The sequence below is a fragment of the Thermobia domestica genome, chromosome 5 (assembly GCF_964235325.1).
Source record: "Thermobia domestica chromosome 5, izTheDome1.hap1.1, whole genome shotgun sequence".
NCBI classification, from domain to species: domain Eukaryota; kingdom Metazoa; phylum Arthropoda; class Insecta; order Zygentoma; family Lepismatidae; genus Thermobia; species Thermobia domestica.
The window spans coordinates 178,169,917-178,194,211 of NC_137458.1; the positions used below are offsets into that span (position 1 = coordinate 178,169,917).

Here is a 24,295-nt window from a genome sequence, read left to right on the forward strand (position 1 = left end):
TATTCGGCAGCACCTCCATCAACTTGGGAAGCATTACAAGTTGGGTCTATATGGGCCCACATGATTTGACTTCGGGCCAGAAGGCTACGCGAGCAGACACCTGTTTCTTTGCTGTCTCGTCTGAGGAAGGAGCCATTTCTGTACAGGGTGTTGACATGTGATGAGAAGTGGGTCCTGTACGAAGCTCCACGGCGTCGTTATAATTGGTTAAAATCCCATGAACCGTTTCCAAAACAGCTGAAACCAGCAATGCAACAGAAAGTCCTCCTGTGTGTTTGGTGGACTGCTCGCGACATCGTGCATCGGGAACTGCTACTGGCTGGTCAGAGCAGAACATCAATGCAACTGCTTACTGTCAGCAGTTGAGCCGTGTTCAAGAAAAACTCAAAACGTTGGAGCCAGCAGTTCTCAATCGCTAAGGGGTTCTTCCATTACGGGACAACGCTAAGCCCCACATGGCTAGAATGACGCGGGACACCATCCTACGCCTTGAATGGGAAGCACTATTGCATCCGCCCTACTCCCCGGACATTGCACCGTCCGATTGTCTCATGTTCCATTCCTTGGACACTCACCTTAGAGGACTCCAGTTCAACTCCGTAGTAGAGGTGCACTTGATACCTTCTTCGCTTTACGGCAAACCAAGTTCTACCGCGAAGAAATCCATGCCCATCCCGAACGTTGGCAGAAGGTCGTTGATACTGATGGGTATTATTTCTGATCTTCCAGGAACGTCTCAGGTGGCATATCGATACTCTAAGGTGATAGGTCAAAAAGTGACAGAACTTTCTTCGTTACTTTTATACATACTATATAAAACTACTGTATAAGTTCTAGTATCTCGAGCTCGCGAAGTCCGAATGTCAAAATTCCTTCAGATTGTTGCTCATTTTGGTCTAGTTTACAAAATATATAAAAATCAAATGGGTCCTTTTTGCTTCCGTGGTCACTTTATGTTCGAATATCTCGCGTCCCGAAATTCAAAATGTCAAAATTCCTCCAGATTCGTGTTTCTCGTTGTCTAATTTACCAAATATATGAAAGTCAGACGTGGTCCAGTTTGCTTTCCTGCAGCCGAAAAGTACATTAAATAGTCATCAAAGAAATAAAAAAAATGCGAAGAATTCTAAGTCAGTATTTGTAACACACAAGTTCACATCTGTACTTACGGTTTAGTACCTCCCACAGTTCTGATTTTAAAATATGGCAACCCTAATTTAGCTGTGACTTGTACAGTAAGGGACACTTCTGGATGGTACAGCCATATGGAGATTTACGCAGAAGTGCTCCACCAGTTGAGTCCGAAGCATTTCCCGGGAAGTATTGCAACCGAATTAGCTTTAAAGGAAGGCAGGTGGCATAATCGCCGGGCACTGAAAACTCCCGTACACTTGGGCGAAATTCCCACTACCGTCTACAGCATCATCTCCAAAATGAGATAATTCTCAGATGTGTAGTTCTTATGGCAAACATATTACTTGATATTTGTCCTACTCGTGAAGATAAAGTGCAACGAAATATTAAAGTCCAATCCTGTTGTTGTTGGAATGAACACTCTTTGAGTCGTTTGATCTGAAATGACTTGCAGAGCCTGAATAAATATTCTGTCACTTCAGGAGGGTACGCCCATTGGTATAGCGCATTTATGATTTGAACTTTTGCTCCCGAGCCATCTTATGTCAGCTGATGATATTAGAGAACGAGAGATGCAAATATGATGAGATACAGTCACATGTGCATATTTAGAATTTGTGACAAAATGATCGGATTGCATCCATATTTTGTCGCAAATTTTGGTTTTCTAAATAGACATGTAAAAGCTTACCCGAATCTGAGAGCATCCCACTACCAATTGCTGAATTCAAGTTGAAAACTCAGTTGAAAGCATCAGATGATTACGGACGGGGAGAAACATCTTAAGATATCTGAAGCAAAGAATGAAAAAGAAGTCAACTTCCGGGACGGGATTCGATCCATGAACCTCACGATTACCAAGCAACGACTCTACTCACTAGTTTTATTATTACCTTCTTGAAAAATACAAAATGGACTCAACTAGCTGAGTCTAAACATGAAAAGTACTAGACATAAATATAAAAATCACCAATTCTGGGTCTACAACTATAAATTCAGAGAACTAGAAATAAAGAAATGCAAAAGTAAAAAATAATAATAATAATAATAATAATAATATGAACAATGATAATAATAATAATAATAATAATAATAATAATAATAATAATAACAAAAAAAAAACACGAGAGAGGAACTTTAGTTCATGACAAAAGCACTTCTAAAAACCTACTAAAAGAAATCCTTTCCTGCTGCGGAGAATAACATTTCCGGCGTGTACGTTGAAGAAAATCAAAATAAGTGCGTGCATCCAGTAACGTGATATGCCGCTGGAAATATAGTAAAGTGCTGGCTAGCAGGAAAAGCACTGTCCGATGCTTAGTGGGGGGAAAAAAATGAAAGTCCGGCAGGAGCAGATGATCAATGTGAAACTGTGCACTCGGACGACGAGTGATACGACCCACCATCACCTGCAAGGCGTTCCATATCACTGGCGCTCCCTCACATGTTGTAAACCGATGAGCCAAAGTGTCCTCAGAACGACATATAGTACACAAAGCATCAGGTGCTCGTTGTATAGCATAAAGCCGCGCACGTGTTGGGATAAGTTGATGGACTACTTGAAACCATAACACTTGCATATAGGGAGGTAAGATTGGGTTCCAAATGTTAGCCCAGACTTGCCGCCACTCTATATGTGGAAAGTGTTGTACTACTCGTAACTGAGTCGGCTGAGAGGACAATGTGAAGAGAACAGAATATAATGAGCGAGCATTGTGCTGCTGGGGGACCAAAGGCACCCCGGCATAAATCCAATATCGAATAAAGATCAACACATATTTCGGACACTGATCGGCAAATTGAATAAAAGGGGGATTGACAGGGTGAGCGTACTCCGGCCAAAAACAACTAAACCAATGGTTCGTAATAGAATCGACGGATGAAAGACCCACGTAGGAATCTGCCATGAAGAGAGTTTGACATTTGAGACGGATATGAACTAAACCGAGACCACCGCGGGAACGTGAGAGATAAATGGCAGTTCTGGGGATGCGAAAATAGTAACCCCGCCATATGTGCCAAAGGAACAGAGATTCAAATTTTTTGGCGTAAATCTCAGGGAGGGGAAAGACCCGAGCCCTATACCACAATTTAGATGCCACGTAGATATTGATAAACTGAATGCGATGCCATAAATGAAGTCGACGAAATCGGAGGGTGAAGAACAACCCTCGAATTTGCTGAAGGAGAGGTTGCCAAACTTCGTCATAATGGGGAGTGGGAAGGGACGTGAATGGAATGCCTAAAATAGTTAAGGATGTCACATGCGGTATAGGCTGCGTACCTGGGGTAGGAGAGGGTAACTGAAAGCCGTGAAATTGTAACACTTGAGTTTTCTTTTCATTAAACTGAAGACCAGAGCAACGCGAGAATCGTTTGAGAACCAGAAAGACACCCTGGAGAGCAACTGCGTCAACCCCTGTGATAGTCAAATCATCAGCGAAACAATAGATGTTTTGACAAGTAAAGAGGGTAGGGCCTGGGGGAGACATTAGCGCCAAACGATGGAGAAGAGGGTCTATAACTAAAGAAAACAAAATAGAGCTTAAACTACAGCCCTGACGCAATCCTCGTTTTAAGGGAATGAGGTCAGATAGATGTCCATTAATTTGGAGACGAAACGTGGCGGTGGTGTATAAATTCGAAATTACTTGACAGAAAGCTGCGGGAAAACCCCAAGCGTCGAGGGTTAGACGAAGGAAATTATGATCGACACTATCATAAGCCTTCTCTAGGTCTACTGCTAACGCTCCGGCTGGGACACCGCGAGACTGAAAGTATGCAAAGAGGTCTCGAAGAGTACGAAGGGTGAATTGAATGTTATTCGATTCGTGCAGGGCTGCTTGATACGGACTGATAAGTTTCTGTATGATGGGTCGTAATCGGGCTGTAAGAACTTTAGTAAACAATTTCAAATCAACTGGCAATAAAGAGATAGGGCGGTAATCAGCCACAACCTTCGCCTTGGACGATTTGGGTATAAGTGCGACAACCGCAGTATTAGAATGAAAGGGCACATTAGACAACCAGGAATTAAAAAGTGTCACAAGGGTACCACGAAGAATAGGCCAGTAATGACGGTAAAAAGATACACTCAAGCCATCTATGCCGGGAGAACTACGTCCCTTAGACTTATTGAGAACCGCCAAGATGTCGTCAGCCGTAATTGGGCGCAATAGAGCCTGACAATCTTCTGCAGGCAGCCGCTGGGGAATTGCTGATAGAAACTCAGGAGCAAAAAGAAGATCCGAATGCGATGCGCTCGTGAAGGCTATAAAGTGTTGCGTAAATTCTTGTAAGATCTGTAAAGGGTCGGAAATGGTATCGCCGTTGGCCAATACTAACGATTCAATACATGTAGCTCGTCGCTGTCGAAAAAGGCGATCTACATGATACAAGGAAGACGATTCTTCCGGAAAACAATGATATAGATCGTCTGAAAAATACGCCTGCAACGATACTCGAGTATCGATTTGACGCAGTCTACGTTTAATATCGTTAATACAAGCCAGATTAAGTAGGGAAGGCTGTGCAGCCCAGAGGTCACATAGTGCCCTATAATAAAACTCATATAGCTGACGATCGTGCTGTTGGGACAATTTCCCTCTCCATTGAAAGAAACTACGGAATTTGGGTTTACAATAAGTAGTCCACCACGCAACCTCCGTTGGAAAATAACGTTGCATTTTACGCCAGTACTTAAAACGCTCGGTAAACTCTTCAACAGTGTCTTCTCTTAATAGCACTTCGTTGTTGATTTTCCAGAAGGAACGACCCCTTCCCGCCGGAAGAAAAAAAGGCAGCTTAAAATGAACTAATACAGCTGCATGATTTGTGAACGATACAGGCCGTGTATGGACAGCGAGGACAGCCTTACCTAAGCGAGCATCGACGTAAATCCTATCTAAGCGACTGCGTGTCGTAGTACAGGTGAACGTCATTGCATGCTTAGAGTGAGATGCTAGAAGAGCGTCATGGAGCTGTAGAACTCTCACCAACTCAACTAAGGCATGACAGGGAGGTGATGGCGTGAGCGAATCACGGGCGTCGATCACCGCATTATAATCGCCGGCAAATAAACAATAAGTAAGACCGGGAGGTAATAACGATGGAATGACACTGGAAAAAAAATCTTCCCTCTCTCGTGTTTTAAGAAAACCACTAGGGGCATATAAACAAATAATACATATACCGTTAATATAGCAACGGATGGCTCTCCCATCCGGAGATAGCATAACCCTATCATAATGTAGACCCTTTCGTACTAACATCGCGACACCAGTGGTTTTTTCGGAATTCACTATAGTATTATAGTCAGAGAGAAAGTCAAATGTATGAAAAGTTACTTCAGTTAAACAATAAACGTCTGCACGATTCCGTTCAATAAATTGTTGTAATAACGCTAAGTTCTGTGCAGAACTAATTCTATTAATATTGAGTGTAATTAAAGTAAAAGCATTGATCTGCGCCATACTTCCACACAAAAACACTAACATCAATACAAACAAAAACTTACTTGTATCTCCCATAAAAAGACACTGCAGTAGACAAGAAATGTATAACACATAAAAACTGGAAAAAGAAAGCTTCACCGTGCGAAACACACAGCTCAATGCAACTATAAACACTCGTGAACTGAAGGCGCAAAAAAGAAGAAAAAACACACAATGCAGGCACGCTATATCTCGGAATCGGAGGTAGCACGGCTTTTGAGGCTGTGATCACGTGACTTGGACTGTATTGTACCTTGAGAAGCACCAACAACAGCTGTCTGTTCTTTCTTTTTTGTAGTCGATCTAGATACCCTTCGGCGTTTTTGTTGGGAAGCCGGATCAACGGCAATCATCGTAGCACTGGGTGAGATAACGGAATTGCTAAGAGGATCAAGACCCTGCGAGGGGGGGAGGGGGTCACTTGGACACATGGGCACATCTACATTCTTGAGATTCTCCGAATGTATCGTAGAGACCAGAGACGACTCGGAGGGCTGTTGCTCAGACACCAAGATTTTTTTCTCCTCCAAAACTGACGACATGGTTGGCAATGGTAAAGGCGCGACGGAACTCGTTGGTAAAGCAGGAAACTGAGACTCATCGGGAACACTGTTATCCTTTGCAAACCCAGTCTTAGATAAACTTGGTTCGTCACTTACATGAACGGAAGAAGCCGGAAGTGGATTAGATCGCCATACCTTCCCCAATTCAGTCATTACCACTGGCGGCGGGGTCGGTTTCCCCCCCATAGTACTATTTTTCTTCTTCAAATGACAATTAGAGACGGTATGCGACGTACTCTGGCAAAAAAAACAAGTAATTGGCTGACCTTCATATGAAACATTCACTTTGTAACCTTGGACGATCAATCTAGAGGGAATATGCTTAGTTAGCTCAATATGTATGACCCGCACACCACTGTCAATGCCTGTAGGAAACGGTGCCACCCAATACTGTCGTTCTACTCGCCTTACCAATCCATAGGCACGAAAATGTTCTTCCAATAATTGTACTGGAGCTTCCAATGGAAAATCATAAACTCTCACCAATTTCACAGGGTCCTCGGCGGGTAAAATCCTTACGGTACTTACGTTTCCGTCCATGTGAGTAAAGTTCACAGTCTCAGGCACTGTCGAGGCAAACTGGTCATAATCTTTGATTGATTTAAACTTAATATAAATACTAAAAGTTTCTTCATGAAGTTGAAGAGCACAAATCTGGTCAAACAGGCGAGGAAACTTCTCCAACAGCCATTGGTACACTTGACTGGAATTAGGTCGAGAACTTCGATAACGCTTATCGAACATGAATTTGTATTGTAATTCTTTCTTATAAGACATGACGCTCAAAGTCTCTAGACACAGAAATTGGAATCACCACAAATATTAAACGTACGAGCCTAAATAGGCAAAACAAGATGCCACTCAGTTCACCACACTACCAATGGGTGACAATCGTATGAAGTATGCTCCCAGCAGGCTTTGCGATCTGAACTGCTCGAAAGCACGAGCACGAATGATCACTCATCTACGGAGCCACACAGTCATACGTCAGACACAAAACGTTTGTTACTTACAAAATGTTTATTTGTAAAGAGGAAAATTCCTCGTCTCTAGTTTTTCTTTCAATGGCACTAACTTAATTATTGTTGTCCCAGTCTGGTAATTATATTTTCAACCTCTAGAAACTTTCCTAACAATGTTCGTACATTTTTGGCAACACAAAACATTTATCCATGACTGTTCTGCACAATTATACTTACACAAAACAATCACTTCCAATTCTATTAATTCCAGTACCAAGTATACAGAAATACTGGATATGAACTTCTATATCTCGCGAATAGTCTTGCAGAAAATATCCAAATTCAATTTTTTTCTATTTGGAACAGAGGGAAGCATACACGCAGAATTTAGGGAGCAGGTTGCGCCCATAAGATTTGTTTTGCGGGGGACGGGACATAAATTTACCTTCAAAATGGCAAAGTCGCACGTTTAACTATACCATAATTATACTTTTAAGAACGCCAAATCCGAAGGAGAACGAATGTAATCTCTTTGGCTTGAAAGAATAAAATTATGGTTGAAGGTGGGAGTGAACAGAGACTGAAGATGTTTAGGAACAAAGGATAGTACCAGGCAGTGGCGTAACCAGGAGGTCTGGAACCTCCGACATTTGTTAAAGTTGTTAAAATAAGACCTAATTATAGAAACATACTGAAAAGACCTCGCGATCGAGGCCGAGGTTTAAGTGGGGGTCGCACCCTCGATACTGGCATAACCCTATAAACTCAAATGGGTATGCCCCTGCCGAAGATGTACACTACATTGCGACCTAGAGGTTGACCACGAGGGTGAATTAGTGCTCGCGATGATAGACAACCGAGTTTATTTTTACATCGATGTTCAGCTGAAGAATCGCTGTGGCTCGGGTTCTCTGTGGTTCTTCCTGGAGCGCTGCACGGAATAGAATCTTCATTTGTTTAGAATTTCGTCTGCAGAGGATTCTCTATGTCTATGCTCGGGAGGTTTTGCTGCACTATTAAATTTGATTATGAAAGACATCTTAATAGAACTAGTGAGGAATCTTCCAGCAATATGGGATAAGAAACAAACATCATAATACACGTTTTAAATAGAGAATGGAAGAAAATAGCAACTGAAATGTGAATGTCACATAAGTTGTTCATATTTATTTCAGAATTAAACTGTAGCTTATTATTATATAGGCAGTGACGAATACAGGGAGGGGGCATTCGGGCTCAAGTCCGTAAATCATGGAATTTCTAAAGAAAAAAGAAGCTACTATTAATTATACAGTGTGTTTCAAAACAACACAGACAACGTTTGGGAGGTGATTCCTGACACCAAGATATGACAAAAAGTATAGACCAACCTAGGTTCACAAATGCTTCCTTTCGGAGTTAAAGGCTGTCGAAAAAAATGAAAAAATGAACTTTAAAGTTCTATAGCTCGAAACCTATGGGACCTACCGCAGTCGGATCAAGACCTCATCTTATAATTAGTATGTGTCCTATTCAAATATCTAAGTTTCAGAATCCTGCAGTTCTTCCGCAATAATTTTTATAGAGGTAGTTGGCAAGTATCTCAAGTTATATGCCTGTAGAAAAAAACCCTCCATAACTTTTTTTTTGCGGAAGCACCGCAGGATTCTGAAACTTGGACATTTGGATAGGGCACATACTAGTTCTTAAGTGAAGTCTTGACCCGACTACGGTAGGTCCATAGTTGCGGAGCTTTGGACCTTTAAAATTCATTTTTCATGTTTTTGGCAGCCCATATCTCCGAAATTAAGCATTTGTGTACCCAGGTTGGTCTATACTTTTTTGTCTTATCTTGGTGTCAGGAATCACCTCCCAAACGTTTCGGGTGTTGTTTTGAAACACACTGTAGACCCTATCTATGCTTAAAAACTCTACTCCTCCCCCAATTCCGAGATTAATAGAAAAGGGTATCTTCTAAATTCGTTACTGATAAAGGGTAAAGAAATACCTGTAAAGACAGGCACATATCTATAAGGAGGAAATGTCGGATAATGGAATTGCAGTGACGAAACTTCATTTGCTGAAGTTAATACCACCTCTAAATCGAAACCTGAAGACATGCCTGTTTTTGTTTTAAAAAAAAATACTGGGGAATGATTTCTCACCTGTGTGCTGAATGAGGGCATTTCTTCACATAAATGTAAAAAAAAAAAAAATGGAAAAGTCTTTGATTTATTGATAGAGATGGACTAGAGGTGAATATTTTTGCGAAACAATGACGAGAGTTTAGCAATTCTCATGTATCGTCTCGTGTCAATCCCTATTTATAAACTGCTTGGTTATTTCAATTTCAAAACGTTTTGCAGTGATTTTATGCAATAATTTTAGGTGCGTTACAGTAATGTTTCTCCTCAAACTGAGGACTTACAGCGAGGGTGCGACCTCCTCGCTATGTGCGCCCTTCATCCATATAGATCTAGACATCGAGGTACCGACCACTACTTAAACCTCGACCTTGATCACGAGGCCTGCTAGGTATGTCTTTACCCTAAGATTGCGGTTTTATTCAAAAATTTTCTGGAGTGGACCCCGGATTAGCCAGCGACCCCCTGAAATCAAATCCTGGTTACGTCCCTGCTACCAAGTGATGTACTCTCCTATGTATGTGACATGCAAATCAGTGTGGAATTCATTAGAGGAGGGGAGGATTCTCGCTAAATATTTAGGCACTCTTTCTGATGAGGAGGGGGACAATGATAAATGTGGGAGAAATTTCGACCAAGCACTTGGAGGGATAGTCACCCCTGGCCCAGGAGGGGGGCGCAATTCTTAAGTTGCCAAGAGCTAGCCAAGAGTCTAAGTTCTTCATCCTATGGAAAATCAGTAAACAAAACTTTGGTTGCTACTGTATTAAGCTTTATTTGGAAGAACCGTCTGCTAAAAACTACTGCCAAATAGTCAGATATAAAGCATAGCTAATATTCAAAAATGTCCGAAACATACCATACTTGTGAAACATAAGAGAGAGAGAATTAGATCTGCACACGATAGTGTCCTGTGTTATAAATTTAAACAAAGGAATGTTTTACGTTAGGTTTCATAGATGAGTGGTTGGCATACAGGACTTCTGCGTATAGGGTCATGGGTTGGAGTCCATGCAAAGCACATTGTATTTTAGCAATATTTATTCTGAGCATTCCACAAGTTCTGTTGAGACGTAGTCCCAGGCAGTATGAGCCGAATTTCTTTTCAAGTATGAGAGTTAAACTCAAAATCAATCAATCAATCAATCAATCAATCGTATTACATGTTTTTCTTTTACCTGCCATATTGCAAAGTTGATTTCAAATCTTACAACGCTAATTCCACTCATTGTCCTACGTCAGATTATGATGAAATTTTGCACAGCGACGACAGTCGGATGGTACTATAATATCCCATTCTTACTGTGATACGTTTAAATATAGTGCGGAAAGGTAACTAAGAAAAAAAGTCTGGTAGCTCGTAGGATACACCACAGACCCCTGGAGGAATTTCATACAAATTTACCATACGTATATATTACCAACGGAAAAAAGTAATCTACGGGCAAGACATTAAAAGCATCTCTGAGAGCAAGGGATAACCAGGAGAAGGGTTCGGGGTGTGTGGACCTCAAACTTTCTAAAAATATTTATTAGAATTGAGGTAAAGTTTTGTTGCACTTTCTGTCCTGAGAATAGTTCTACCCTTTTGATTCCATCATTTCATTATGTTCATCACCACTGTCTCTCTTATCCTACTTGGCATAATCGTGGGACGTAAACCTGCAAGATTACATTTTACATTAAGTATTATGTGATTCAAGGTCTGTGTATTCGCAACTTAGGTTACGTCACGTTTCTCAAAAAGCACTTGAAGTGATCATACTTCCTAATTCATGTCTCCATTGAGTTTCATGAGACAGTAATATGCATTACGTAAAACGAAGTGAAATTACACCACTCAATTGCAAAAATGATAAAATAATAGAAAGAAATCGAACGCGTAACTGCTAGCTGCGTGGAAAGCAAGGAGTTTTCTAATACGTCATTACGACACTCCGCGACACATTTATTTTATATTCGTTATAATTTGATATAAATCGTGTACTACTTTCTCACAAACATAATCACACGACTTGTTGCCTCCAAATTGCAATTCACGTGGAAACATAATATTTTTTTCTCACGAACATGAACAATGTCGAAACGTCTGACGATTAGAAAAAACAAAGACCCACACACAGAATCGAACCTAGCATCTTTGGAACTTGAGGCAGCCACTCTAACCACACGACTACGAAACAACTACTTCGGAGCGTCCGTTTTCAATTATTTCCAGCAATAATTTCCAATCACAAAATTATTTATTACACGTAACAAACAGTGAGGGATCATTTTGTTTATTGAGCAACATCCATGACGTGTAATACAATCACCTTGTTACCTATTTTGTCATACTATACTCGTGTTCTGTTAGAACACTGAATTATGCTGCGAGACAAAAATATTAGAGAAACAGAATTATCAACAATCACCAGTGGCGTATTTAGGGGGGTGGCTTTCGGGCTTAAGCCCCCCCCCCCGAAATCTTACTTAGTATAGTAAAGTAAATGAAATATCTTGCAGAATTTTCACATTTCCAGGCAAAGCCCCCCCCTTCCGAAAGTTAGCAAAGCCCCTCCCGAAACAAAATCGTAAATACGCCACTGACAATCACAATATACATTTCACGATGTAAAAGCTTCGTAAGTTCATAATATAGCAACGACGCTTCCCCCAACTCAACATGTGTATAGTGTAGTGGTTAAATCACGTGAATCCTGTTCGGTGTACTCGGGTTCGAATCGACAGTAGTCTGGCTTGAATTTTTCCTAAATAAGAAAGACATCGTTCTTGAAAATAGCTGCAACGTATTGTAGAAATCCGTCAGTTCCACGCATAAAAATAACAATGCAAGATTCAGAAGTGTCGTATTCAACAATGATAGTGTGCAAGCCGAGTTCAATTACGAGGTATTTTAGACATCTTACCAACATATCTGAGTGAGCTATTACTGGCCTCACGTCCAGTGATCTCATCAATCAAGTGAAAATGATACAAAATAAGCAGAGACAAACAGTACTTTCACGTCATTTATTTGTCCATGTTTTCTTTGTAGAAAAGTTATTGAACAGTTGGCTGTAAAAAATATTACACATATAGTTTAAACCACGGATTTCACAAAGAAAAGTGTAAGCTGACGTGAAATGCTTTGAGTTCAATCTCATTCTGGTTCACTATAAAACTACTGATTGATTTAGTGGATGCCGGTGGCAACAGCCGAGTGGCCTCTGGCGTATAATAATAATAATAATAATAATAATATCATTACCAGTTTTTTCTATCTTGGGGCGCCTTTCCGTAATACCATACCGTATAATAATTGAATAATTGTCCACTCAAGACATTATTAAGTAGTTGATTGGAGAGTAGAAATATAAGACAGGAAAATCATTTGTTGTAGTTATTTTTATTATTATACATTTCCATATCAACATAGTTATTTCTGTCAATCACCTTTATTCTCTGATCACCCTAACCAGCACTATTTAACAACATGTGGGACGTGAAATAATAATAATAAACTTTATTAAAAATAGAAACTACAATATTATGAGATTTTGTGTACATTTTTATAAATATCACATGCTATGCATATTGAAAGAAATGTTCTAATCTCTACCAAATATGTACTTGTTTTCAGTTAATTTTTCCTTGTTTTCAGTTTGTGTACAGACGTCGCGAGACTGAATGTTTACTTTCTACAGATGAAAAGACGAACAAAGATATTTCATGTGTACCCTATTTTGTAATGTGTCTACTACCCATCCTTGTCCAAAACGTCTTGCACTCGTTGGCGCATGCTGCCAATTAGCTTGCTGCATATTTCAGAGTGGCGTCGCAGCGATTCCTAAACGTCAAACACATGTTCTATCAATGCCGCCCTTGTTTGTCTTTAACCTGGATTCCAATCTCTAAGCATTATCGCCCAAATGTTTTCAATGGGGTTGAAGTCAAGTGATTTTGATGGCAACTGCAAAACTTCGATTTCTGGATGTTGTAATAACCAATTGCTAGTGTGATGCGCAGTATGCGGTCTGGAGTTGTCATGAACAAAACGAAATGTGGGTACTTCTTCTCGGGAAAATATTACTCTAAAACTATGGAGTAAGTGTGTTTCCAGGATTGATGTGTATTCCTCTGCATACATACTTGGAGTTGTCATGATCAATTTTCTGACTCCATATGTATTCCTCAAACACAAACAGACACGGATATTCTTCCCAGTCTATGTTGTTGCAAAACATGTCCAGGGAATAATCTTGTGTTGCCTGGTCGCCAGGCGTAAAGCGAACCCCTTTCGTCCTTGTAGAATACTTTTTGTCACTCCAAACAAAATTGTTCCAGTAATCCTGGTGGTTTCGTACGTGTTGCTGTTCGAATTTTCTTACCCGGTAACGGTCCTCCATTAACATCTGTACCGAAAGAGAAAATTTACTGCTATTAGTGAAGCTGGTCTCATTTGCATTGAATGTTGAGATGCTGTATTACAGGACCTGAAAGTGTATGACAACATGGACATTTATAGTTGTTGCTGTGAAACAAGTGTGCACTCTCCTCATGGCATTCATTTTGTATCTTTACAATTTCAGTCTTGTAATTTTCTACTAAAACACCGTCTATTACTATTGAACGGCACTGCTTTCTTCAATGGCCAGTTTTCAGAATTGAAATTGATGGCCGAAAGTCTAGACGAAGTTGAACGAAATCAATGAAAGTGTGCCGAGATATTGTAGGCTTAAAATAAGGCAATACGTGTTTGGTACATTCCTAGAAAATAAACGGTTGAGTGAGGCACAGAGCTCTCCGAACTTTTGATCACGAAATATCGAAAGTGCTAATAACACTACATCAGAAGCACATTTCTGTCCAGAATTTTTGCCGCATGACTTTAGAAATTACATAAATGAGAATAACTCTCTTTCTTATGATCAAAATTTTCACGTGTTTTCTTGGAAATATACAGAAGAAGGAAACATATATTTCCCCCTCCCCCCAAAAAAATTCAATAAGAAATAAGTAAGTTATGATTAAAAAGTAGTCTCCGAACCTTTGATGGCCAAATTCTAAGTTCCATTTTCGAAAACGTGGCAAACGCGCAGCGAAATTTGCAAAGAAATAGGGATTTTATGCTCTTCATAATGTTAGTTACTATACTTATAGCACAGCTCCAACAGTCATACGTATTAAAGATTTTACACATAAGCAAAAGATTAAATAGAAATAAGACACAAAATATGCGAAACGATAAGGTATTTTGTCTCATTCGTTTCCTTATAAGTGAGTGTTTGTTACTACCAAATACCAAGCGAGTGTATATTAAGTTGCTTTCGTAGAGTAGTTGGTTCATGTGTGTTCGTTGGCTGTTCAACTTTTTCTACGATCGTCAGATCAAATCCCATACTCTACAATAGCTTTCTTCTTTCTCTCCTTTTCTTTCTTGCTTTTTCTAAGAAAAGTTAGATTCTGTCAATTCGTTAAACAATAATGTTTTGTTCTAATAACATTTCTTACAAGTTAGTATTATTCAAGTTTTTAAAATGTTTCCAAATAATTCAAGATTATGTCTTTAAAGAATGTTACAATAATAAAGAATTTTATAAAAAGCGTGAATCTTCTAGGGTTCATCCGTTTTCTCCATTTTTGCATTCCATCATTATCATGCATCTCATTATCACCTCTCCCTTGGCCTCAGAGTATAACCGTGTGACATTAAACCTAAAGAAGAAATAAAATATATAATTGGATAACTATAATATTTTTCTCATTATATAAACATGAACTCTAAACTTGTCTACCTCATCATCACAGTAATAAAACATTTAATCAAATATTTCTAACATTTCTTATATCTTCAGACTAAATATAAATAAAGCAAACAGTGAAAATTACACTAGTCTGGGATGCTTCTGTTTTTCGACATTGGGTGATGGATTCCTATGTATCTTGGTGCGCTTAATCCAAAAAGGGAGTTAGTTTGTTTCCATCACGTCAGACTTGTTTGCAAATGGCATATATATAATCTATGTCGAAATACACAATATGCAAATGTAATATGTATCGAAAACTATCACAAATATGTAATATAATGACATAGTCGGTTTTTTTTTTATATAAAACACGTGGTATATTCTGGCTTAGAAATGAAAGAAAATACAATATAATATAATAGAATAGAATAGAATAGAAATACTCACTAGTTTAGTGGTTGTGTCGATCTTTTTAGACCAGTAATGCTGTCTTTGTGAATTTTACGCGCGTTATCTTTTCTGGGTTCATCTCGGTGCAACATCCAGCACTAGTCCGCCATGATTGTTGTATTCCGTCGTCTTGGTAATGCTTTTCCATTTCTTGGATGTTCTGATGGAATTTCTCAACCATTTCTTTACTAACAGCACCCAGATTTTCGAGGAAGTAGTCCAAATGGGAATGTAGGAAATGAACCTTCAACCTCATGGAACATTCTAACTTGTCGTACTTCAGCAACATAGTATGAATGATAGACTTGAAATTTGGATCCTCCTTGTTGCCCAGGAACTTGGTTACTACGTCTTTAAAGGCGACGTAGTTTTTTCTGCAACCGAAATACACGAGTTGCACTTGTCGCACGAACATTGCTATCTGTCCTTTTTGACTTGCCAACTTGAACTCGCCACAAATGTAACAAAAGGAATCTACAAACGTTTTACAGCCTCTTGACGACATGTCGAACAGTGTATGTTTGCTGTTCCGCCGACACACACACACAGACACTTTTGGTCGCGGAGGTTACGTACGAAGGGTTGCAAAAGCACTATCAGTTTCAGTGTACAAAATGTTTAATGACGTGAGTGCTTCCATCTACCGGTTATTGTTGATAACAATTCGTTTTCATCATAAACAAACAGATGGCAACATTTCCTATGTCCTGACATCTGTCTGTACGTATCATATTTGTGATGTTTTCAGACATATAACTCATTCTGACACATTGTGATTTGCTAACAATTCTGACGTGATGGAAACAAACTATGGTCATTTTTGGATTAAGCGCACTAAGATACATAGGAATTCATCATCCAATATTAAAAAACATGACATAACCGAAATAATGCATGCCTGTGTTATTTATCAAAAAAGCGATATATCACTGGGACACGATAAAAATGAAAATCATATCTTCTAGTAGAACAGACATGTGTGTAAGAAATCGGTAACAGGTGTTGGCAAAAATTAACCTATAATATTAAGGGTAAAGATGCCTAGGCAGGGTGTAAAATTCATGAAATTTTTTTGACTCATAAATAATTATATGTTCCACCTACTACTTATTGTACTGATCTTTTTAAATTCTAGAGTATATTCCATCTGTTTTAGCGGATCATAATCGAGAGCGTCTTTCAGGCCCGTTCACAATAGACAATGTCAAACAGTCTATTGATTATGCAAGCTTGGAAAATCCACAGGCATTTATTCTTTACCATTAGGATCTTGTGTTACATTTTTGATTATTTTAGCTCCCTTCCTCGCTGTCCTTTTTAATGATTACTGAAGACATCTTGTTTTAGGGCAGTCTCTGAGAACGGGCAATACTGTTTTAGTCCTCAAATATTCATTAGCAGTTATTGTTACCAGATACCGACCTATAAGTCTCTTGTGCAAAGACTTAAAACAATTAACTAGCTCGCGCCAAGTAAACATTTTAGTCGACAAACAGCGTGCGCGTGAGTTTCCTCGTTACCCCGTTTCCTCCCACTTTTTCATTCCATCATTTCATTGATTTCTCATCATCACCGTATGCTTTAACCTACCCGGCATAATCGTGGGACGTAAAACCCACGATATCATTTCTTATCGAATCTCAGAGATTTTCTTTTCATGAATCTGTAGCAATTTTGTCCACGAATTATTCGAAGCCCTTGTGACAGAATTAATCACAATTACCTGTTCCAAGTTTTAACTAAATACGGAATTGGTGATATTTTCATTTCTCTTATCAAAGGGGCATATTCGAAACGAATTACAACGTTGAAACTAGATGGATTAAGTGCTCCCATTTCAATTTATATCTAGGTAATGATATTCTACAAGGGGACACAATGTTTAGTATTGTATTCAGATTATCTTTAGTACCACTTTTATGTGCTGCACACTGCTACTCCCTGGTATTTCTATGTAGGATAACAGTCTAGCAGTGCAATAATAGATAGATGATACTATTACGCAATGCAGCAGATCTGGAATGTATACAGCACCTACTAACCCTATATCAAAACACCTCTGGCGCGCAACTTAATAAAGCAAAAACAAAAATATTATCTATACATGAAAAATATCAGTCCCTGTATAGATTGACTAATAGTAATACTAAATAAAACACCACAGAAAGGTTTGCTGAATTCATGTTTGTATGTGCCCTTGAGCGATGTATATCAAGGTCAATCGAGTGATAATTCTGTTTTTGTCGTGTTCGTATTACTTGGAGCAGTTTCACCGTATTTGTTTTGTTTTCCAAACGTTATTAGTATAGACGGTGGCATATTTAAGGGGGGCTTCCGGGCTTAAGCCCCTCAAAATCTTACTTACTATAGTAAAGTAAATGAAATATATTGCAGAATTTTCACATTTCCAGGCAAAGCCCCCCAAGTTAGCAAAGCCGCCAGAACAAAATCGTAAATACGCCACTGCGTATAGGAGATATTCACGGGAATGAATAATTTCTATTTTATTTTCATGTATTAGTATCTCCTTGCAACAGTGAAGCTGTATGATGTGAGTCATGAGGTGTGAAATTTTACTTTAAGGTTCGTAGGGAAAAATAATTTTTGCTTTCCTCTTTGCAGAAATTAACAGAGGGTTAACGTAAGAATATACTGTATATCATGACGGGTTAATGTATAATCATTTGAAAATGAATAACTTTTAAGTAGAATACATTTCACTGGAAGTTCTGCTTCTGTGATGTTGAACATTCGATGTTCGTAAGTCATACGGTAAATTCAAAGAACAAGAATAACTATATTTGGAAAAAGAACGGAAATAAATATAGAAAAGAAAGAAATAATTAAAACATGAAAGCATTATTTACTCGTTAGGAAATTTCATTGTATATGAATACAATTTCCATTTAATCAAAGCATTGACAGCAACGAGAATAAATTACTCGTATTATCAATGATTTTCCACAAGGTAAAACGACTGTCCAATACTTCACGGTTTATATGAGTTGTTAGCAGGTAAACAATATATCACAGGTGTTTAAGGCGTAATGCTTGTAATCTCATCGACGTAGGTTCGAGTCCTGTTAAAGTAAAATTTTCGTTTTCTTTATTTAATACAGCAGTTTTCTACGCCTTACGAAATGTTCATTGACAAACGCAAAACCAGCTGAAGTATCAGAGGTGACAGAATTTGTAGGTAAAACGTAATACATGGTTGTTTCATGATGCCAGTCTTGAACCAAACGAGTCTTTGCAAACTTTGAACACTTTCCATTGCTTGATGTGAACGTTTGCAATACATTCGACTCAAGCAGAATGTGGACAATTACTGTTATTTTTTCTTTAAAAAAACTTTTCTTTACTGTTAGGAATTTCCTTTTGTAGATTAGAAAAATATTTAATTTCTTCATATAAACTATATACTAAATTTCGTAGTTTTCGCTGCTGGCGCTCATGGAATTAAAAGAAAATACTCCCGTCTCTACTTTAGTCGCAAAATTTTTAAAATTGTTAGTGAATAAATAAATTGAAAGTGTTCGAAATGCGATATGTGTTAGGAATTCACTACTTGTCCACTTAATTAAACATTTTCGACGGTTATTGATATTTAAAGGTTGCCTAGGACAAAGTTACCTGATTTAATAGTATGACCACATGACGTAGGCTGTTTCGTTTGGTGCAAATGTCTCGTCTAGGAAACTATATAACTGTCTCGTCTCGAAGTCTGCTCGTGATTGAGGAGATACACGAGAAATATTTTGTCTCCTGGCATCACTAGTGTTGCCACGGGTCGAGACGAGGCAGTTTGAAATCTCTACTTGTCTCGTTTCGTGAACATGCAGTCTCGTCTCGAAAATTATGATTGTCTCGTCTCGAAATATCACTACTTAATTAAATGCGTTATAAAACTTTTACCTCAATAAATGCTTACAGAGAAAATTAAACATTTACTAGTTTTTAGCAGACTTTTCCAAGTAGAACCTAACTAATACAGTAGTAACAAATGCATTGTTTTCTGATTTTCTAGAGGGTGAAGAACTTAGACTCTTAGGAACTTAAGAATTGCAGCCTCATCTGGGCGAGAGGTGAGTATCCCTCAAAGTGCTTGGGCTAAATTTTCCCCACATTTATCATTGTCCCCCTCCCCACCAAAAAAAGAGTGCTTAAATTGTTAGCGAGATTTCTCCCCTCCTCTAATTAATTCAACACTGATTTGCATGTCACACACATACGACAGTACATCACTTGGTGGCAGGGGCGTAACCAGGATTCGATTTCGGGTGTCGCTGGCTAAACGTTCATTTGGGGCATTCCGGGAATCCACCTCCAGAATTTTTTTTGAATAAAACCGCAATCTTTGGCCTTATTTTAACAACTTTTACAAATGTCGGGGGTTTCAGACCTCGTGGCTACGCCATTGCTTGGTAGCATCCATTGTTATTAAACATCATCAATCTCTGTTGACTTCCACCTTCAACCATAATTTTATTCTTTCAAGCCAAAGAGATTACATTCGTTCTCCTTCGCATTTGGCGTTCTTAAAAGTAAAATTATGGTATAACTAAACGTACGATTTTGCCATTTTGAAGGTAAATTTATGCTCCCCTCCTCCGCAAAACAAATCTCATGGGCGCAACCTGCTCCCTAAACCCTGCGTGTATGCTTCCCTCTGTTCCAAATAGAAAAATTGATTTTGGATATTTTCTGCAAGACTATTCGCGAGATGTAGAAGTTCATATCCAGTATTTCTGTTTACTTGGTACTAGAATTAATAGAATTGGAAGTAACTGTTTTGTGTAAGTATAATTGTGCAGAACAGTCATGGATAAATGTTTTGTGTTTTTAAAAATGTATGAAAAATGTTAGGAATATTTCTGGAGGGTTGAAAGTATTCTTCCCAGGCTGGGACAACAGTAGTTAAGTAAGTGCCATTGAAAGAAAAACTAGAAACGGGAAATTTCTCTAGCTTTCCCCCTTACAAATACATGTTTTGTAATTAAGAAACGTTTTGCGTCTGACGTATAACTGCCTATCGTTCTGTGTGACTCCGTGGATGAGTGAGTATAGTCGTTGCTTGGTGATCATGAGGTTGATGGATCGAAGTTCCTCCAGGGCAGTTGAAATTTTTTCATTCTTTGTTTTCCATATCTTAAGATGTTTCTCCCCTCCGTAATAAGTTGATGCTTTCAACTGAGTTCCCCATTTGAATTCAACATTTGGTAGTGGGATGCTCTCAGGTTCGGGTGGATCATTTTGTCTCAAATTCTAAATTTGCACATGTGACTGTATCTCTCTTTAATCATATTTGCATCTCTCGTTCTCTAATGTCATCAGCTATGACATAAGATAGCTTGGGAGGAAAACTTCAAATCCTTAAAACGCTATACCAATGGGCTCACTCTCACTAAGCATTTGATTAAATGTATGTATTTTCATACTGAAGGTGGGGGATTCGCTCTTCCTACCCTCCCGAAGTGACAGAATATATATTCAGACTCTGCAAAGTCATTTCAGATCAAAGGACTGAAAGAGTGTTCATTCCAACGGCAACAGGATTGGAGTTTAATTTTTTGTTGCACTTTATTTTCACGAATAGGACAAATATCAAGTAATATGTTTGCCATAAGAACTACACGTCTGAGAATTATTTCATTTTGGAGAGATGATGCTGTAGACGGTAGTGGGAATTTCGCACAATAGTACGGGAATTTTCAGTGGCCAGCGATTATGCCACCTGCCTTCCTTTAAAGCTACTTCGGTTGCAATACTTCCCGGAAAATGCTTCGGACTCAACTCGTGGAGCACTTTTGCTGTAAATCTCCATATGGCTGTACTATCCAGAAGTGTCCCTTACTATACAGTCACGAACATTAGTAACTGGAAGTCGGATATATAAGAAATGATAGCTTTTTCCAGTAACAGAATAATTTCACCGTATCTCTGATAGTTGTACAACCAACTTGACAGCAAATACATGCCCGAAAACATAACGTGGCAGGACATTCCTCCACTTGAAGGAAAAAGTATTACTATCTGAGAGCATCAATTAGAGAAATAACCACGCGATAAATCTGCAGATATTTCATTCACGTTAAGTTCAAAGAGATAGGAATTAATACAAAGAAAACGAAAAGAATAATACGCATCATGCCGAGAACGAAAAAGTATGGAAAACCGAACAGAATGAGAAAAGAATGAAAGAGGGAAAGGAAAGACAAAAGCCATGTGAATAAATTAAATTTTAACACTTAAGGATAAACAGTGTCCGTCAGTGTCCGTCTTTTCCCCTGACCCCTGTATCTGTCTTGGTTTTTCTCCCTTCACTGGATAAATATCTTTCAGTATCAAACGCGAACATTATTTATAGTGTTTAATTCCTTGAAAAAAAAAAATAACTCAGCCTAGGCGGAGACTCGAACAGAGAAACCTTAGAACGACAGTCAAACAGGGTACCTACTTATTTACACAGGCTATATTAACTGTGTTTATAAATCAGCCATTAACGCGCTGTTATCAAACGTGTTAAATCAGCCAATGTGAGTTACCCCAGTTACACCTGAAGATTGAATTTTATTTACGGCTTTTAGCCATCTACGGCATGTTTTCATTATAAGCATTTATTCTGTAGATTGAAATCGAGAATGAATTAATCTATACTGTTTCTTACTGTTGACAACATATATATATATATATATATATATATATATATATATATATATATATATATATATATATATATACAGAGAGAGAGAGAGAGGTATATAGCTCGGATTAGTGGAGGTTAAACGGGTGATTTTGTAACTGCGAAATGGGTCTTCAAGACGTTGTTCGCACCAGTACTGACATCTGGTAGCGTTGTTATGTAACACAGTCAGTATAAATAAAGCTTCGAAACCACAAATTGCAAGTTTTGCCGTGGATAAGTCGGTAAGGTGTCTGTCTGTTGAGTGGGGCAACGCGGGTTCGAGTCTCGAGTACATCGATTACTTTTTCTTTCAAAATACGTTTCTATATCTTTATATGTTATTAATAATTGCTTTCTTGCATTTTTTGTAATTTTTTTTTAAAAATATTAGTGGAGGTTAATTAAAGTCAGGAAGGTTAAAACACATATATATGATTGCTTTATCCGTATGTGCAGTCCAGGGATGGAGCGGGTCAGTGGGTCACAGATCAACAGAACGTGCCCCACCACCCACCGGGACCCATCGATCCACTCTGACTTAACAACGCATTACGACCCACCGACCCGTTCTGCTCAGTGGAAATAGAGTGACAAATAAATTACTCACAATTGGCATGAATACTTATAAATTACCCATCCAAACACTCAAATTATATCATGAAACTTTACTTTGTGCGACGATGACTTATGCAGCAAGTGTATGGGCACATAGAATTATTAACAATAAAAGGATAAAAGAAAGTATAAACAGACCTCAGAGGAACTTACTTATAAGGTTATGCGGAGCTTTCAACACTACACCAAACAACGCTTTATGTATACTGCTAAACGTTAAACCTTTGAATCTCATAGTCGTACAAAGAGCATGCAATTATTGGCTAAAGAAAAATAATCAAGAAAAAATAAAAGAGTTAATTGGCAAGGAGGCCACAACCAAGAATGACATCGAGGTAGCCATTGAAAACATGTGGGATCAAGAATGGAGGACCTCGACTAAATCTAGGAGGTTATTCAATATAATACCAACAGTGGAGATGAGAAGAGAATTAAAATACCTTGACCCAGCATCAGGATTGATACACTTCCTCAGTGGACACGGACCCTACGAAACTTACCTACACAAGATCACAGTAAAAGACAACCCGTTCTGTGAATGCGGAGAACTAGGATCACCTGAACATCATGTTCTTTGGTGCCCAGTGTTGGAAGATGAGTTACAAGAAAGAGATAGTATAAGAACAAAAACGCTGGAACAGATAATCAGCAGCGAAAGGGATTGCAAAATATTAAGCAAAATCACACAAGCATACTCAGAAATGAGGAGAAAAAATTATTACAATGGAAACAAGTAGGAATCAAATATGGATAAAGTGAGATGGATGCGTGTTGGAGAAAGTGGACCCCTCCCCAGGACCGAAGGCACCTTCTGGAAGGCACCGGAATTCCGTGCTCCCCGGGGAAGAGTGGATGAGCCAGTGCATTCCCGGGCTAAACCTGGATCGGAACTCCGAATGCGCTGGATGCGTGTGTGTGAGTGTTTGTGTTCATACTAGGTGTTTCTTGTGTGTGCGCGTGTGTGCTACAGGAACTGTTACCCCGCTAGGGACTGGATGGCAGGAGTATCTCAGACTGGAAAGGTTAGCCGGTGTGCGGATCTCAGTTCGGATATAGGTGGTAGGACACAACGGACCAGGGCCTACACTAAGTGCTCTGAGTGGGCCCTGGACCTCAAACCTGTATCACTGAGATTACTCGACAAGGATACTCGACTGAGAACACTCCTCCATTGGACAAGCATAAACCACTAGGATCAGCTAAAACTAATGTAGCCATAGGGAAATCGTCTATGATTATAACTATATTGGAATGTGTTGAAATAGTGAGAAGAGTGAATATGTGCAAAAATGTATGTGATTGTAGCCAGTGGTAGTGCTTAGTGTTGTTATTCTAGTGTTAATCAGTGTTTACGGTGAAACTATAAAAGACACACAGGGAAAAACCAAGTGAAAATTGATTAGTAAATTAGTGCATTTTCTAGTGAAACACAGGAGAGAAGCCCAAAACCATACAGGGATTAACCAAAAATGATACAGGGAGAAACCGAAGAAAGAAGAGGAGACCAAAACAAATAAATAATAAATAAATAACAAAATGAA

The 24,295-nt window shown here is 38.8% G+C and overlaps 1 protein-coding gene across 1 annotated transcript; it reads right to left on the reverse strand.

The window, feature by feature from the left end:
• Window positions 1–1,747: 1,747 nt before the first annotated feature.
• LOC145685333 (uncharacterized) lies at window positions 1,748–6,730 on the reverse strand. The gene is made up of 2 exons (XM_081757710.1): window positions 5,651–6,730; window positions 1,748–1,925 (listed from the first exon to the last, which is right to left on the reverse strand). The coding sequence occupies exon 1, from the start codon at window positions 6,728–6,730 to the stop codon at window positions 5,813–5,815; it is 918 nt and encodes a 305-aa protein (XP_081613836.1). The 3' UTR covers window positions 1,748–1,925; window positions 5,651–5,812.
• Between the last annotated feature and the right edge of the window lie 17,565 nt (window positions 6,731–24,295).

What these genes read in the sequence shown, in the direction of transcription:
- LOC145685333 (XM_081757710.1), bottom strand. Translation starts at nt 6,730, where the DNA reads ATGGACGGAAACGTAAGTACCGTAAGGATTTTACCCGCCGAGGACCCT.